Source organism: Benincasa hispida, chromosome 10 (genome assembly GCF_027475165.1).
Source record: "Benincasa hispida cultivar pf3 chromosome 10, pf3_genome.v1.1, whole genome shotgun sequence".
NCBI lineage: Eukaryota > Viridiplantae > Streptophyta > Magnoliopsida > Cucurbitales > Cucurbitaceae > Benincasa > Benincasa hispida.
Window position 1 is genome coordinate 11,057,873 of NC_143487.1, and position 13,613 is coordinate 11,071,485.

Genomic DNA, 13,613 nt, shown 5'->3' on the forward strand with positions numbered 1-13,613 from the left:
TGGTTAGGATGGATTCAAATAAATAAAAAAAATTTATGGGTTAGGATGGATTCAAATAATTGGTTATTTTAGATGATCCATGAACCAATCCGAACTTATTTTATATTAAGTTTAAAATGGATATTTGACCCGAGTAATCCAAATTAACTCAATCCAAATATTTCGTGGTTGGAATGGGTTGGATTCATTTTTTAATAAAAATTATTTAGTTTGAAAAAATTTACAATTCGAATATATAATTGGGTTAGATTTAAAAAGACCTTCAACCCAACCGAACTCAACCCACGAACACCTCTAATGAATATGTCAGTTTAATTAATTACAAGATCTAAGACAAGTAAGAATGGTTCTTTTACATAAAGGTAAATCATGGTAACAAAAGCTTGTGATTGTTTGTTGAAGACAATAGGAAAAGGAGTGACATTTATTGTGTCGAAACGTCACCTTTTCGGTATGTTTTATTTAAAATAACCATCATTATTCACTCTGTACAATTAAAAAAATTAAGATTAAAATATTATTTTCATCCTTACTTGTTCAATGTTATTCCTGTATTTTCAAATGTCGTAGATTTCAGAATCACATTTACATAATATATTTTCTTGTAAGAAAATTATTATTTTTTAACCAATCTTGAAAATTATAGTTTATAGGCTAATTTTTTGAAATTATTGAAACTAAAATTGAACAAATTTTAAAAAATAGATAAATCAAAATGATATTTTAACCAATATTTAGTTTTGTTCTCACTTTAGGTTAAAAAGAAAAAAAAAGTTCAAATTCTCCCACTTCCTTATGTGCAATAATTAGGCTACATCTAATCTCACGGTCCCCTTGTTTACATAGTAAAAATAAAATTAAGAAATTATTTTCTTAAAAAAAAAGTTGACACATGACAACTTTTTATTGTGTGATGGCTGCCCAAGAGAGGTTGCACCCAAGTTTTTTTTTTTTCCTTTCTCACTTTTATCTGCTATAAATTATCCAACAAAGTTGCTACAACGACATGTGAGCGCCTCATAATAACTATCGGATGTGAATTGAAAAAATCTAGAATATGTTACCAATACAGAGAAAGTACAAAATTTAAGATGTCTCCGATAAAAACTTTGGAACTTCAGCAAATAATTTATCCTTGTCCATGGGAAGGGAAGGGGAAGAGACATGAACATGTGACAGAGGGTTTTGATTACTAGGTTTAAGGGGTAGAATGGTTAATGTAGACACCCAAATATGAAACTAATTTGGTAGTCAGATCAGCCCATTCCTTAAAAGCAAATTAGAATATTCAAATTACTAATCGTCAAACTTGTGGAACTGTGGGGATGCCCAAAAACCACGCTATGTCCTTATGAAAACTGTTCACAACCGCACCAACAAAAAACAAACCCACTTTCAACTCTTTACAATTTCCCCAATTTTACATTTCAAAAACTAATCAACTCAATTTTCCTTTTTCTTTTTTTCTTCTAAAAAAAAAAAAAAAAAAAAAAACCCATTTCAATTTGCCACGCATCATCATGAAAAGCCAACATCTTTTGGGTTATTCAGTCAAAAATAAGGCAAATGAAAGCTAAAGAAAGTTATTAAAGCTAGTGGTGGCTTATTATAATTTATTATTAAAGGTTTAAATCCATTTTTTTAATCTTAATTGAAAAAAACAACCTTTCATTTATTGACTAGACAACACCCAATCAACATATGTTCATCTTAATTAATAGAGTGACACCACTTTTGGAGGAAGAAAAAGAAATTTTTTACGAATGACCTAATCCTAGAGACGTTAATGTTAAACGACAAAATCCTAGAAAATTAGTGAAGGTCAATCTTCTGCTTACGTCATAGAACACTCCACCATGTATTAATTATCGCATTAGAGATGTCTCACTCATTAGAAAATGATCAAAATCTTGATATGACTTTTATCGTTGATTTAAAATAAATATATCGATAGAAATGAATACCAAATTAAGACTCTAGGAAGGGAGTGACAATCTCTAACGCAAGGGAATAGTACTTTGTAAAATGTTAGTTTTAATTTGTTTATCAAAAAATGGTCATCCATACAAAAGGAAAAAGAAAAAAAAAAAAAAAAAGGTCGATATTTTTATTGGTGGGAAAAGGTAAAGATCGCTAAATTTTCAGTCGAGGTAATACAGTCACTTTCCTTTGTCCTTCCTCAAAAGAGGGGTCCTAGAGAGAGACAGAGAGAAGAAGAATTTGTAGCGTCGATATGTTTGTTCCTTTGCAGTGCAGTGCAGTGCAGTGCAGCTATATATGTAACCACACCACACACCCCTTCTTTCTCCACCAACCTCATCAACCACACCACAAAACAAACACTGACTCTGAGGCAAAAATTTTCTAACCAATGGAGAACGAAAATGAACCCAAATTACCCATTTTCAAGAGGATTTGTGTCTTCTGTGGCAGCAGCCCTGGCAAGAAAACTAGTTATAAAGATGCTGCCATTGAGCTTGGAAAAGAACTCGTAATTTCTCTCTTCCCCCTCCTTTCCTCTGTTCTATTCCTCTGTTTTTATATGTGTATCTCTTCTCTTTTTCTCAAATTTTGGAAATGAAATTCACTTGGGGTTTTCGGGTCATTGATTGAAAGGGGGTTTCGATTGCTTCCTCGTCAGTTGCAGATTGATTGATTTTTACCTTTTGATGGTTTAGGTTTCGAGGGATATTGATCTGGTTTATGGAGGAGGGAGTGTTGGATTGATGGGATTAGTATCTCAAGCTGTTCATAATGGTGGTCGCCATGTTGTTGGGTTAGCTTCGTTTTTTCCCCCTTTTATGGAAATACAATTTTTGGGTTTCTTTTAAATGTTTACTAAACTCTTTTTTGTTTTTGGGTTTTATTTGCAGAGTCATCCCCAAGACCTTGATGCCAAGAGAGGTATGATGTTACTGTTATATCAAGTTTATCATTCACATTTTTCTTCAAAATAAAAGACTCTAGAAAAATTGGAAGAAATGACCAAACAAACAAGTTAGGAATGGAGAGAAAGCTCCAGCATTATCTGCTATATTTTTTGTATTCTCAAATAGAAAGAGATATTGTTTCCTCTTTTCTTCTTGTGGCTACTATGCTATATTTTTTGTATTCTCAAAACCCACTTGGACTGTCTTGGAAAGAAGAAATGGGTTGTAGTAATTTTACCCCTTTAGAGATTTGTGATTCCATTTGAGTACAAAAGATATTTGGGGTCTCTATTCAGTGACATACAGTGGAACTAACACATAAAATTGGGAAAAGATGAAAAGATAAAGAGTATTGAAATGAAGCAGTGACTGTCTTTTGCAGATAACTGGAGAGACAGTGGGAGAAGTGAAAGCAGTTGCAGATATGCATCAAAGGAAGGCTGAGATGGCCAGGCGATCTGATGCTTTTATCGCTTTACCTGGTTTGTTACTCATAAGTCTTATCTGCTATTCACCTAAATATTCAAAGAAATAATTCATTCTTCTTTCTTTTATTTTCAAGCACTATGAATAATTTGTCTGTTTGCTGCTCTCTGTCTCTTGTTCCTCCCCATTTAAGCCCTGCAAAACCTTAATGTTAACCATAAACAAAAGTTTGTGGTAGGGCTCTTTGGGGCCCCAAGCTTAGCTTAGGCAAAATAGACTTAGACTTAGCCCAACATTTAAATGTGTAGCTGCTCTGAAACTGGGCCCTGGCCTTTTTGGTCTTGTTCTAAGTACCATCATCTTGCTTTATACATACCATTTAAATTGATGCATACCACCCTACATTCCCTTTTTAACACAACCTATTATTACAATTTGAATTATGTTCAAAACATCATAAATAAAGAGTAAATTTTCAAATTATGACTTTACTTCAACATAGACAGACGTATGTTCAAGTTGGAAAAAAAAAAAAAGAGTTTTGATATGAAATTGTTCGTATCAACCGTCATTAAGTTTCTAATCCAACTTAAATTTGGGTTCAAGTAGGAGAAATAACACTTATAAATATATTTTTAGTTCGGTGGTAGTAGGGATTTGAACCACTTGACTAGTTGAGTTTTCTCATGCAAAATAATTTTTTTTAAAAAGAAAATAAAATTCATTAAAAAAAAATGTCAACAACCAAACATAATCCCTCACTAGGATGAGTGATAAGATAAAGGAAGAAAGAATTCTCTCAAACAAGGAAGTCCCAAAAGAAAAGGTCAAAGCTACTAGATTACATAAATTAGAAATATTTATAGATAGAGTCAGAAATAGTGCCTCCTCGAAAAAAAAAAAAAAAAAAAAAGAAATCCTTGGTAAGTTAGAATTCTTAAGATTCAAAAGTTTAATGACTTCGATTGAATTTGAATCCACCTCCACCTAGAGGTGTGTCCGAGAAATCAAAGTGTGTTATGACTTTAGCTTCTAAAACTTTTGCCGACCAATTGGTAGAGCAACCACCCTAATAAGGTGGCCATTCTAATCATAAATAAAGATAGAGTTTTGTAATATTGGAATAAAGATAATTGGTGGAAGGTAGTTTGTGAGATTTGATTATGAACAATGTCTGACATAGGAAATTAGTGGGCAGCCTTTTCCTGAGAAATCTGAGGAATGGCTGACAAAGTGGCAGTCTATTGTATAGCCTATATAATTCAATGGTACAATTCTTAGCTCTAGAAAAAGAAAAGAAGGTAGAAATTAAAGCAGATGGCCCCCAAAGTCCCCAATTTTTTCCCTACATTTATTACAAGCCTCTTCTTTCTTTGGCATTATCTTCCAGTTGGGCCTAATGTCTGGGCCCATCAGCATCCAAGGTCTCGATATGCAGCCCATATCTGAAGCCCAATTAATTAAACAATTCTTTCATCCTCATGCTTTGCTATTGCTAATGAAGGTGGCTATGGAACTTTAGAAGAATTGCTTGAAGTAATCACCTGGGCCCAACTGGGTATTCATGACAAACCAGTAAGCAAACTCGTTCATATTCTTTGAAATTTCCATTAATAAAGCTTAATTATGAATCCATTTTTCATTAAGATGAAGTGAGTTCTTTCAGGTTGGATTGTTGAATGTGGATGGATATTACAATTCCTTGCTGTCCTTCATTGATCAAGCCGTAGAGGAAGGTTTTATCAGTCCCAGTGCTCGTCATATTATTGTATCTGCACCTAATGCAAAGGAATTAGTCAAGAAAATGGAGGTAAATCCCTCAAAAAAAGATGGAACTTTTTGAATGTATAATGAAGATTCAATCTAATTAAAGTTGAATATTGATCTAGGAGTATGTTCCAAGGCATGAAAGAGTTGCTTCAAAGCATAGCTGGGAGATTGAACAATTAGGGTACCCTCCAAAATGTGACATCTCAAGATGAATAGAAATTTCATTGGACTTGACAAAGGGAAGCAAAGAAGACAGACTACTCTTTTGGTAAAATGGAAGCCACTAATTTTATTTAGAGGACCAATATATTTGCTGGAGTTGGGTTTTTCTTTTTTTCTTTTTTCCTTTTGTTTTCTTTTATTATTACGCTATTTGTAAACTACCCAAAAAAAAAAAGGAGAAGAAGAAGAAGAAAAAAAAACTGACATAAAAATGTAGTTTTTAAGAGTTTATGTAGTTTGGTAATTGGAGCCTGGCTTCCTAATTAGCTGTCTTAATTTTTTGTTGTTTCAAAAGTCAGGCAGGTAAAATGGAGGCTTAGTTAGCTTAGATCAAATCAATGTATCTAATGTTATTGACATTGTGAGTTCAAATTCTCTATGTACATTTCTTAACCTTCCTTTCCTTTCTCCAATTCACCAAGTTAGTTTCCAATTAACAAAATGGAATGTTTTCCCAATTATTCCGTTTATAGATTTAAATCACTGTTTGAGAAATTAAAATTGTCAATGGACCAAATTATCATATATGTTTGATGCATAAGAAAAGAATAACTTACATCCTTCAAATTAAAAGGAGGGGAAATTATTTTTTAAGAGATAATTTTTATCGAAAAAAATTGTATGTACTTTTAGGGACAACAAAATTCTTTGCCCCATTCCTGTTTTCTAAATGCCTTTGTAAATTATAATGGCAAAAACTTTTACTTCCATACTTTCTTTCTTTTTAATATGAAATATTAGAAGTAATATATCTAAAGAGTATTTGTTTGTTATTGTTTTTTTTTAATGAAAAAGTGGTTGTTTGAAAAGCAAAATAGTTAAAAGGTTTACAGACCTACTAAACATAAAATTTAAAGTCACATAACATTCAATTTTCTATTAAATAGATCAATTAATTTAGACTCATTTGGTAATCATTTCATTTTTTAAAATTAAGATAATTTTCTCACATTCTCTTACATTGGTTAACATCTTTTTTTAGTATAATGGTAGAATTCTTAGCCAAATTCTAAAAACAAAAACAAATTTTTAAAAGCTACGATTTAATTTTCAAAATTTTGCTTGATTTTTTAAATCATTGGTAAAAAAATAGATAATAAATGAAGAAATTTCGAGCTAAAACTTAGAAGTAATGTCTGTAGATTTAATCTAAAAATAAAAAAATAAAAAATTTAATGATTATCAAACGAAACTTTAATTTTCTTTGAATATATTGGAAAACTATTAGATAGAAAGTCGAAAGTTTAGATACCATTGAGAAGAGCAAGTTCAACCGACATCAAATATGTATTATCATATTCGACAATCTCCCACCCTACAAAATTGCCAAAAGAAAAAAAAAAAAACTTTAGAGCTTAAACTTGTAATTTTAAATATCTATTTTTAGATCTTCAAAAACCAATTTAAATGATCTGTTGATTTGATAAAAATCACTTTTTTGAATGTTAACCAAACACTCAAATTAGGATTAAAAAAAAAAAACATTTTTAATTGTCTTCCCATCACCACATCAAACACCTAAGAAACGGAATTTGGATAAATTAACAAGGATGACAAATGTAATTTTCTGTAATTGTAAAATGATCAAATTTCCTTTTGAAGTGTTTGTTAAAAAAGCAGTTTTAGCCATCTCTATATATATATTTCAAAAAGAATGAATTCAATGTTTTTAAAAAACAAAAAATAAATATACAGCTAAAATGTCCAAATTTGAAACATAGTTTTTAGAGAAACGAAGGACACGCGGCATGCAGGTAAGCGGGAGCCATCAAAGAAACGCTGCTTAGCGTTACGATTTCTCTAATGAAAATTCAAAATCAAAGCTAATTTTTTCACTCTAATCAAATCAATCCAACACTAAAAACTGCTGAATCCTCACTGACTCGCCCCCAGATTCTCCTTCTCTCCAATTCTTTTCGCCGATTTTCTTTCCCGGTAACGTTTCAATCTCAAGCTTTCGATTGTTTTCCCCCCTTAATTCCTACTGTTTTTAGTTTTTTTTTTTTTTTTGGTTAAATTTGTTTCTCCGATTTGGTTTCTTATTACATTTACGTTGCAGTTGTTAATGGCGACGGATTTTTTTAGATCAGTTGTTGTTTTGTGTATCTTTAGGATTTGAATGTCTGAGGTTGCTTGAGTTAATGCGAATTTCCGACTTTATTGGACATTGATACATTGATACATTGTGATCTCAAGTTTCTTTCGCTGTTTATTTCGGTTATTATATGCATCTCTTCATATTTGTACCGCTGAACTGCTCGATTTTCTTAGGAATTCCGTATTCGATTTCTGTTTTCGTTCTCGTAACTTCACTGTCTTTCGTTTAAATTTTCAGGGCTTCAACTTTGTGTGGATTGGACTTTCACTGTCTTGGAAAATCGTTTTTGCATTAACAAGTCGCTTAAAGAATTGATTATTATTAGAGAGATTGAAACTTTTAAGTTGGTATACAACTTGAGATTTCATTACAACTATGGGAAGCGCCCACCGGTATACACGTGCTAGTTGTTTGCCTTTGTTTTGTTCTTCTCCATGTCCTTTTTTAATTTCTATTAGTTTTTTATACCCTGCTGATTTTATGTGATCTATTTCCCGTCCATATTCATTTCTTAGTGGAGGAACTAGAAAAGCAAATGACAGTACAAGGATTCTACTCACAACGTTAGTGGGAGTGGTCTTTGGATTTTTTCTGGGTGCTTCATTTCCTACAGTGTCTCTAACCAAGGTATGTTTTTCTTTAACAAAATGTTACCTGCAGCACCTTTATGCCTACATCCATTTGATACATTTCAAAATTTACAGATTAACTTACCTTCAAGCCTTATATCATCTCTTGATGTAGCCATTGATGTGGAAAGATCCCCTAGAACCAGGATAACTGAGACTCATGGATCACCCAAAACTCCTAAGGTATCATTGTTGAAATTCAGAAATTTTTCTGGGCAAAAGACTAACATTTCATGCAGACTTCTTTTTCTTCTATTTATTTGATATATTGGCGCAAAAGTTCAACATCCAAATACGATTGTCATGGTTCATAATAAATTGCTAATTCTTGGAACTCACTTTTTTGGCGGGCTTCTCATTTCATTTATCAATGAAGTATCTTTGTCTCTCTCAAAAATAATAATAAATTGCTAATTTCTCACAGATATATGTGCCAACAAATCCTCGTGGTGCAGAGTCATTACCTCCCGGAATTGTTGCTTCAGGATCTGATTTTTATTTACGGAGATTATGGGGTGAACCCAGTGAGGTATATATGATAGTGATGTATGTATACATTGAAGTCTAATCAAATTATCACTGTTCTGGGGGATCTTGAGTTATTATTTTGAGAACGATCTTGGAATAATTTCTAAATATTTTGGCATTCCCTCTTTATGTTAAAGTGACAGTATCCTCTCTTGAAACAATTTAGAGTTCGAATTTCATTTCAAACAGTGCCAATTGCTAACTTATGTAATTTGTCACTTACCATTTCATGAAGCCTATCAATGATATATTCTCTATAAAGTCATATGTTTTTCAAGGGATGGGGGGGGGGGTTGTTCTGGGGAGCATAGGAGGTTTTTGGTAATTAGTAATAGCCACCTTTTGTACAATCTTTTTCTGCATCTTATTTTAGATGTAGAGGAATCAGAGCAGACTTATGAGTTATGGGTTTCTTTTTTCTTTCTAAAAAAATAATATTTGTATTGCAAATTTACTGCATGTGGAAGGGATTGAAGCCTATAATGAGAGCCTTTAATTGTGCAGGATCTAATTAAAAAACCCAAGTACTTGATTACATTCACTGTGGGCTTTGATCAGAGAAAAAATATTGATGCAGCAGTGAAAAAGGTCATATATGTGGAGGAGTATTGTTCATATTGTTTATACTAATTAGTAATGACTATGTTGTTGAGGCTCATGTTTGTTCTTGTTGTATCAGTTCTCTGATGATTTTACAATTTTGCTTTTTCACTATGATGGTCGGACTACCGAGTGGGATCAGTTTGAGTGGTCAAGGAGTGCAATCCATATCAGTGTCAAGAAGCAAACAAAATGGTAGGTGTGTTGATATTTTGTATGATTTGGGTTGTTTCCTCCTGTATGGCATCTTTTGCAATCGGAACCTGAATCGTGTATTGAATTTAGAATGCATATATAAGATCTTACAGATGGAGAACTAGAAGGTTCAATTTTATGTTTTCTTAGGTCTTTCTTTTGCATTCCAGGTGGTATGCAAAAAGGTTCTTGCACCCTGATGTTGTAGCTGCATATGATTATATTTTTATCTGGGATGAAGACCTTGGAGTTGATCATTTCAATGCAGAGAAGTAAGCATATTTTTCTTTTATCCTTCTCGTGATGTTTGGTTCAATGGTACGATGCTATTTTTGTAGTAGCTATCTCCTATTGATTGAACAATCAGGTATATTGAGTTAGTGAAAAAACATGGTTTGGAAATCTCCCAACCTGGACTTGAGCCTAATAATGGACTGACATGGGAAATGACAAAGAGGAGAGGGGACAGAGAGGTTCATAAGTAAGTCCCTTTTTTCTTTCCTTCTTCTTCTTCTCTTCTTTTGGGTGGTATTTTAGGTTTAGGTTCTTACCTTTCATGTATTCATTGGATTCTGACATGCACATTTCCAATGCTGAAATAGGGATACGGAAGAGAAACCGGGCTGGTGTAGTGACCCTCAGTTGCCTCCATGTGCTGCGTAAGTTTTCTCTTACACAATTATGTTTCTCCCTTAGTTGGATATATTAACATACAGATCACCTTTTAATTATGTTTCTATTTAATCCTCTGGATTGGAATTTGTATTTTATGAAGACTTGTGAAATAGAGTTTAGAACTACTGACTGGTGGCAATCTAGTCATGTGGTATCCTCACAAGTTTAGATCACTGTTCTCATATGTTACAGGTTTGTAGAAATTATGGCTCCTGTATTTTCACGTGAAGCTTGGCGATGTGTTTGGCATTTGATTCAGGTATACTGTTACAACATGATAAGATAGAGTTGCTTGATACAAACTAGCAAATGTTTGTGGTCAAAAGTTTATTTATTTATTTATTTATTTATTTTAAAGCTATATCTTACCTAAGTAGTTATTTACTTGTAGAATGATTTGGTACATGGATGGGGGTTAGACTTCGCTCTCAGAAGATGTGTAGAGGTTAGTAGTTCTCCCCTGATGTTATCCTTTCTGTGAGCCTTTCGTCTGTCTTGTATATATATATAAATTATTTCTTTTATCTGGTTTTCCACAGCTTTCTGTACTTGAAAATCAGCTGTCAATAAATTTCATTTTTAAATGACTCTAAATATGCATAATATAAATTGAAATGTACAACATATATGTATATAATGGTCGGATCCAGAAAAGTTGCAATTTATAAGTTCTTTCACGGCAATGGTCTGTTGACAAGTAAAAAAATTGGAGGTGGTTACATCTTCTATATGCAACGTACTGAATGAGATCGACTCTTTTCTTTTGATGGATTCCTGCAGCCTGCGCATGAGAAAATTGGCGTAGTTGATTCACAGTGGATTGTTCATCAAGTAATTCCTTCTCTTGGGAGTCAGGTGAGATGTATTTGCATTCTATTTATTGTGAATGAGCTCCCCAGCCGGCGCCCCCCCCCCCCCCCCCCCCCCCCAACTGGATATGAGACCAAGACGTGTGCATGCAGACGCAGGCACCCATCACCCATATTACATCTGTGTTATTGTCTATGTTTCTCTGTTTTCCTTTGCTTCACCCTTTAAATTAGGCATCTTTTTGAAATAGTTTCCTATATGTTGTATTTTATACTTAATTATCTGTACTTTCAGGGAAAATCTGAAAACGGGAAGGCTCCATGGGAAGGGGTAAATATCAATGATATTTTCATCTTTTCAATGCAAAATAATCTCTATAATTGGATTACCCTGTAGTTTTTACTTGCTATATCCATTTTCAATCGTCAAACTTGACGTCATTGTTTATATTGTTGGTTTTAAAAGACCAACTAAGCTTGTTATATGTTTCTGGTTTTGACCTGCAGGTGAGAGCAAGGTGCAGAACTGAATGGGCTGAGTTTCAATCTCGGCTTGCAAATGCTGACAAAGCATATCTATCTCAGATTAGTAAGGCGAAGGCGAAACGTTTATAGAAGAGAGCAGCCTTGTGAAATTGTCACAGTTGTTATTATGTACATGTCCTCTTCTAACCTTGAGGACTTCTTTGATGGTGTCCTTGAGCGAAATATTTCTCTGATACATTTGTTGTAGGATTTTTATTTTGTTCACTGATAGAGAAATAATTCATATAAAAGCAATACACAGCAACAGTCGTTTTCCCGGTTTCGCTCTTTGTAGTGTGTTTATGTTGGATTGACGGGCAATATAACAAAAGTAGTTTTCAGATGGGAGTCAATACAGCGAGTTGAACGAACTAATATGACTACGATACATAACATCGTATTGAGAACTTTTAAACCGTACGTACTTTATGGTAATTGGTATTTTATCTATAGAAGTTGGTCTGCATAATGGTATTACTGGGTTTTCTGGTTTTCCTTTTTCTTTCTTTCTTTCTTTTTTTTTTTTTTTAAATAAAAAAATAAAAATTATTATTCGTTTTATTTTGGTTAAAATGTCAAGAATCCTGATGAGATTCTAATGTGGACTTGCAATCTATCACCGGGGATGACGATTGAAGTGGTCACTGATACCCAAATATAGACTCAAAATTTCCAATGGGAGCATAATTCACAAAGATGCGGTAGGCCATTCCATTGGTAACACTTAATTTGAGTTTGAAATTATGTTTTGGTTGTCATTGATTCTCTTGTTGGAGTAGATATTATTACCAAAATGAATCAAAGTTAAAAATATTGAGACCAAAATAAACATCAAGTATTAGGATAAAAATGAACCAAAACTATTTATATCATAAAACTAATAATTATCAATATGTATCTTTTTCAGGTTGTTTCATACTTAATTAATATAGCATTAATATATGAGTTATTTTTAATAATCTCAATAATTCTTATTATTATTTTTAGAGCAATAGTTAAATATAGACTCTTCCATTATAAGAACTTTTGTTCGATGAGTTATTTTAGCTGTATCATAATATTTTGTTCCTGTGATTTTTAGTTGCCAAAATATTAATGAGTAAAAATAAGAAGATTATAAACTGTCTGCATCTTTCATTGATTTATTTTCACTATACTAAGTTGTTTATATAGTATAGTATAAGTTCATCTCTAAACATTTTTACTACATCAATGTAATTGCATTTCCCAGATAAGAATATAGTTAATCATGAAAAAAAAAAAAAAGATTAGAATTGGGATCATACTATTGAAAATAGATATATTAGTAATAATTTGTTACTCATTATGTAGTTGAGAAAGGAATTGATCAAAAAGAAAGAGACAAAATGTCAAGATTTATAATGAGAAAGATAATAGGTTATTTTCTAGAAAGAGGTTAGATAAGGTGTCAAATGTAATTTTGTGTGTGGAATTCTATAATTGAGCTTGAACCAAAATAAGAGACCCTTACTTAGAGGCTTAACAATTCTATGTATGGTGGGTGATTTTAGAATGGAATTAGGTTTGGAGTAAGATCCAAGGTTCTTCACCTAACAATAATGCAATTTTCAGAAACCCAAACTCCTTTTGCTTGCATTTCTAGACACCTCTCTCTCTCTCTCACACACACAACTGAATTTTCACCATCCTTCCTTCTCTACCAAGGCTCAATATTGAGCATCTGTTTCAAACATATCCCATAGTTTTTACCTAAGTTAGCTTATAATTACCCACCTTTGTCTACTATGCAGTGAATTAATCCATTTTGATTTAAACACCCTTAAAACCTTACCTAAACACAATAACTATAATATTGCAACCAAAATGTCTGGTTAATCAATTGGACAACAATATATCATACTGACATAAATAAATCATTCTTCAATGAGTAAATTATATTTGTTAATTAAGTTATTGTTGGCGCTTGGATCTCGTATGCGTTCGTCAATGCGGGTCCCTCATGGGCTTGACCTCTGGCTTGCTTCTTCTTGACTAATGTCGCTGTGTGAAAGATCCTCCTACCGTTGTGGTGTCAAGCCTACCTCACTTCGATGTCTAAGTTTATACATGGAATGTATAGTTCAGCTAAACACACAGATGTAAGGTCAGTGTCATCTCTTTGGGTCATCAAATGGGACTACTTATAATGCTCTCCCTCTAACAGTTGCTTATGATCACGTATAAC

General features: G+C 32.8%; 2 protein-coding genes across 2 annotated transcripts; both read left to right on the forward strand.

Annotated features, from left to right (window-relative positions):
- The first annotated feature begins 2,149 nt into the window (after positions 1–2,149).
- On the forward strand, positions 2,150–5,746 carry LOG1 (Putative lysine decarboxylase family protein). Its single transcript, XM_039046762.2, has 7 exons — positions 2,150–2,491; positions 2,679–2,776; positions 2,874–2,904; positions 3,313–3,412; positions 4,861–4,931; positions 5,023–5,166; positions 5,246–5,746. The coding sequence occupies exons 1-7, from the start codon at positions 2,372–2,374 to the stop codon at positions 5,336–5,338; spliced, it is 657 nt and encodes a 218-aa protein (XP_038902690.1). The 5' UTR covers positions 2,150–2,371; the 3' UTR covers positions 5,339–5,746.
- Positions 5,747–7,013: 1,267 nt separating this feature from the next.
- On the forward strand, positions 7,014–11,690 carry LOC120089502 (trimethylguanosine synthase (DUF707)). The gene is made up of 15 exons (XM_039046990.2): positions 7,014–7,283; positions 7,684–7,838; positions 7,962–8,073; positions 8,151–8,258; positions 8,500–8,604; positions 9,108–9,191; positions 9,283–9,398; positions 9,569–9,670; positions 9,766–9,879; positions 10,001–10,057; positions 10,266–10,332; positions 10,465–10,518; positions 10,854–10,928; positions 11,178–11,213; positions 11,390–11,690. The coding sequence occupies exons 2-15, from the start codon at positions 7,822–7,824 to the stop codon at positions 11,495–11,497; spliced, it is 1,155 nt and encodes a 384-aa protein (XP_038902918.1). The 5' UTR covers positions 7,014–7,283; positions 7,684–7,821; the 3' UTR covers positions 11,498–11,690.
- The last annotated feature ends 1,923 nt before the right edge of the window (positions 11,691–13,613 follow it).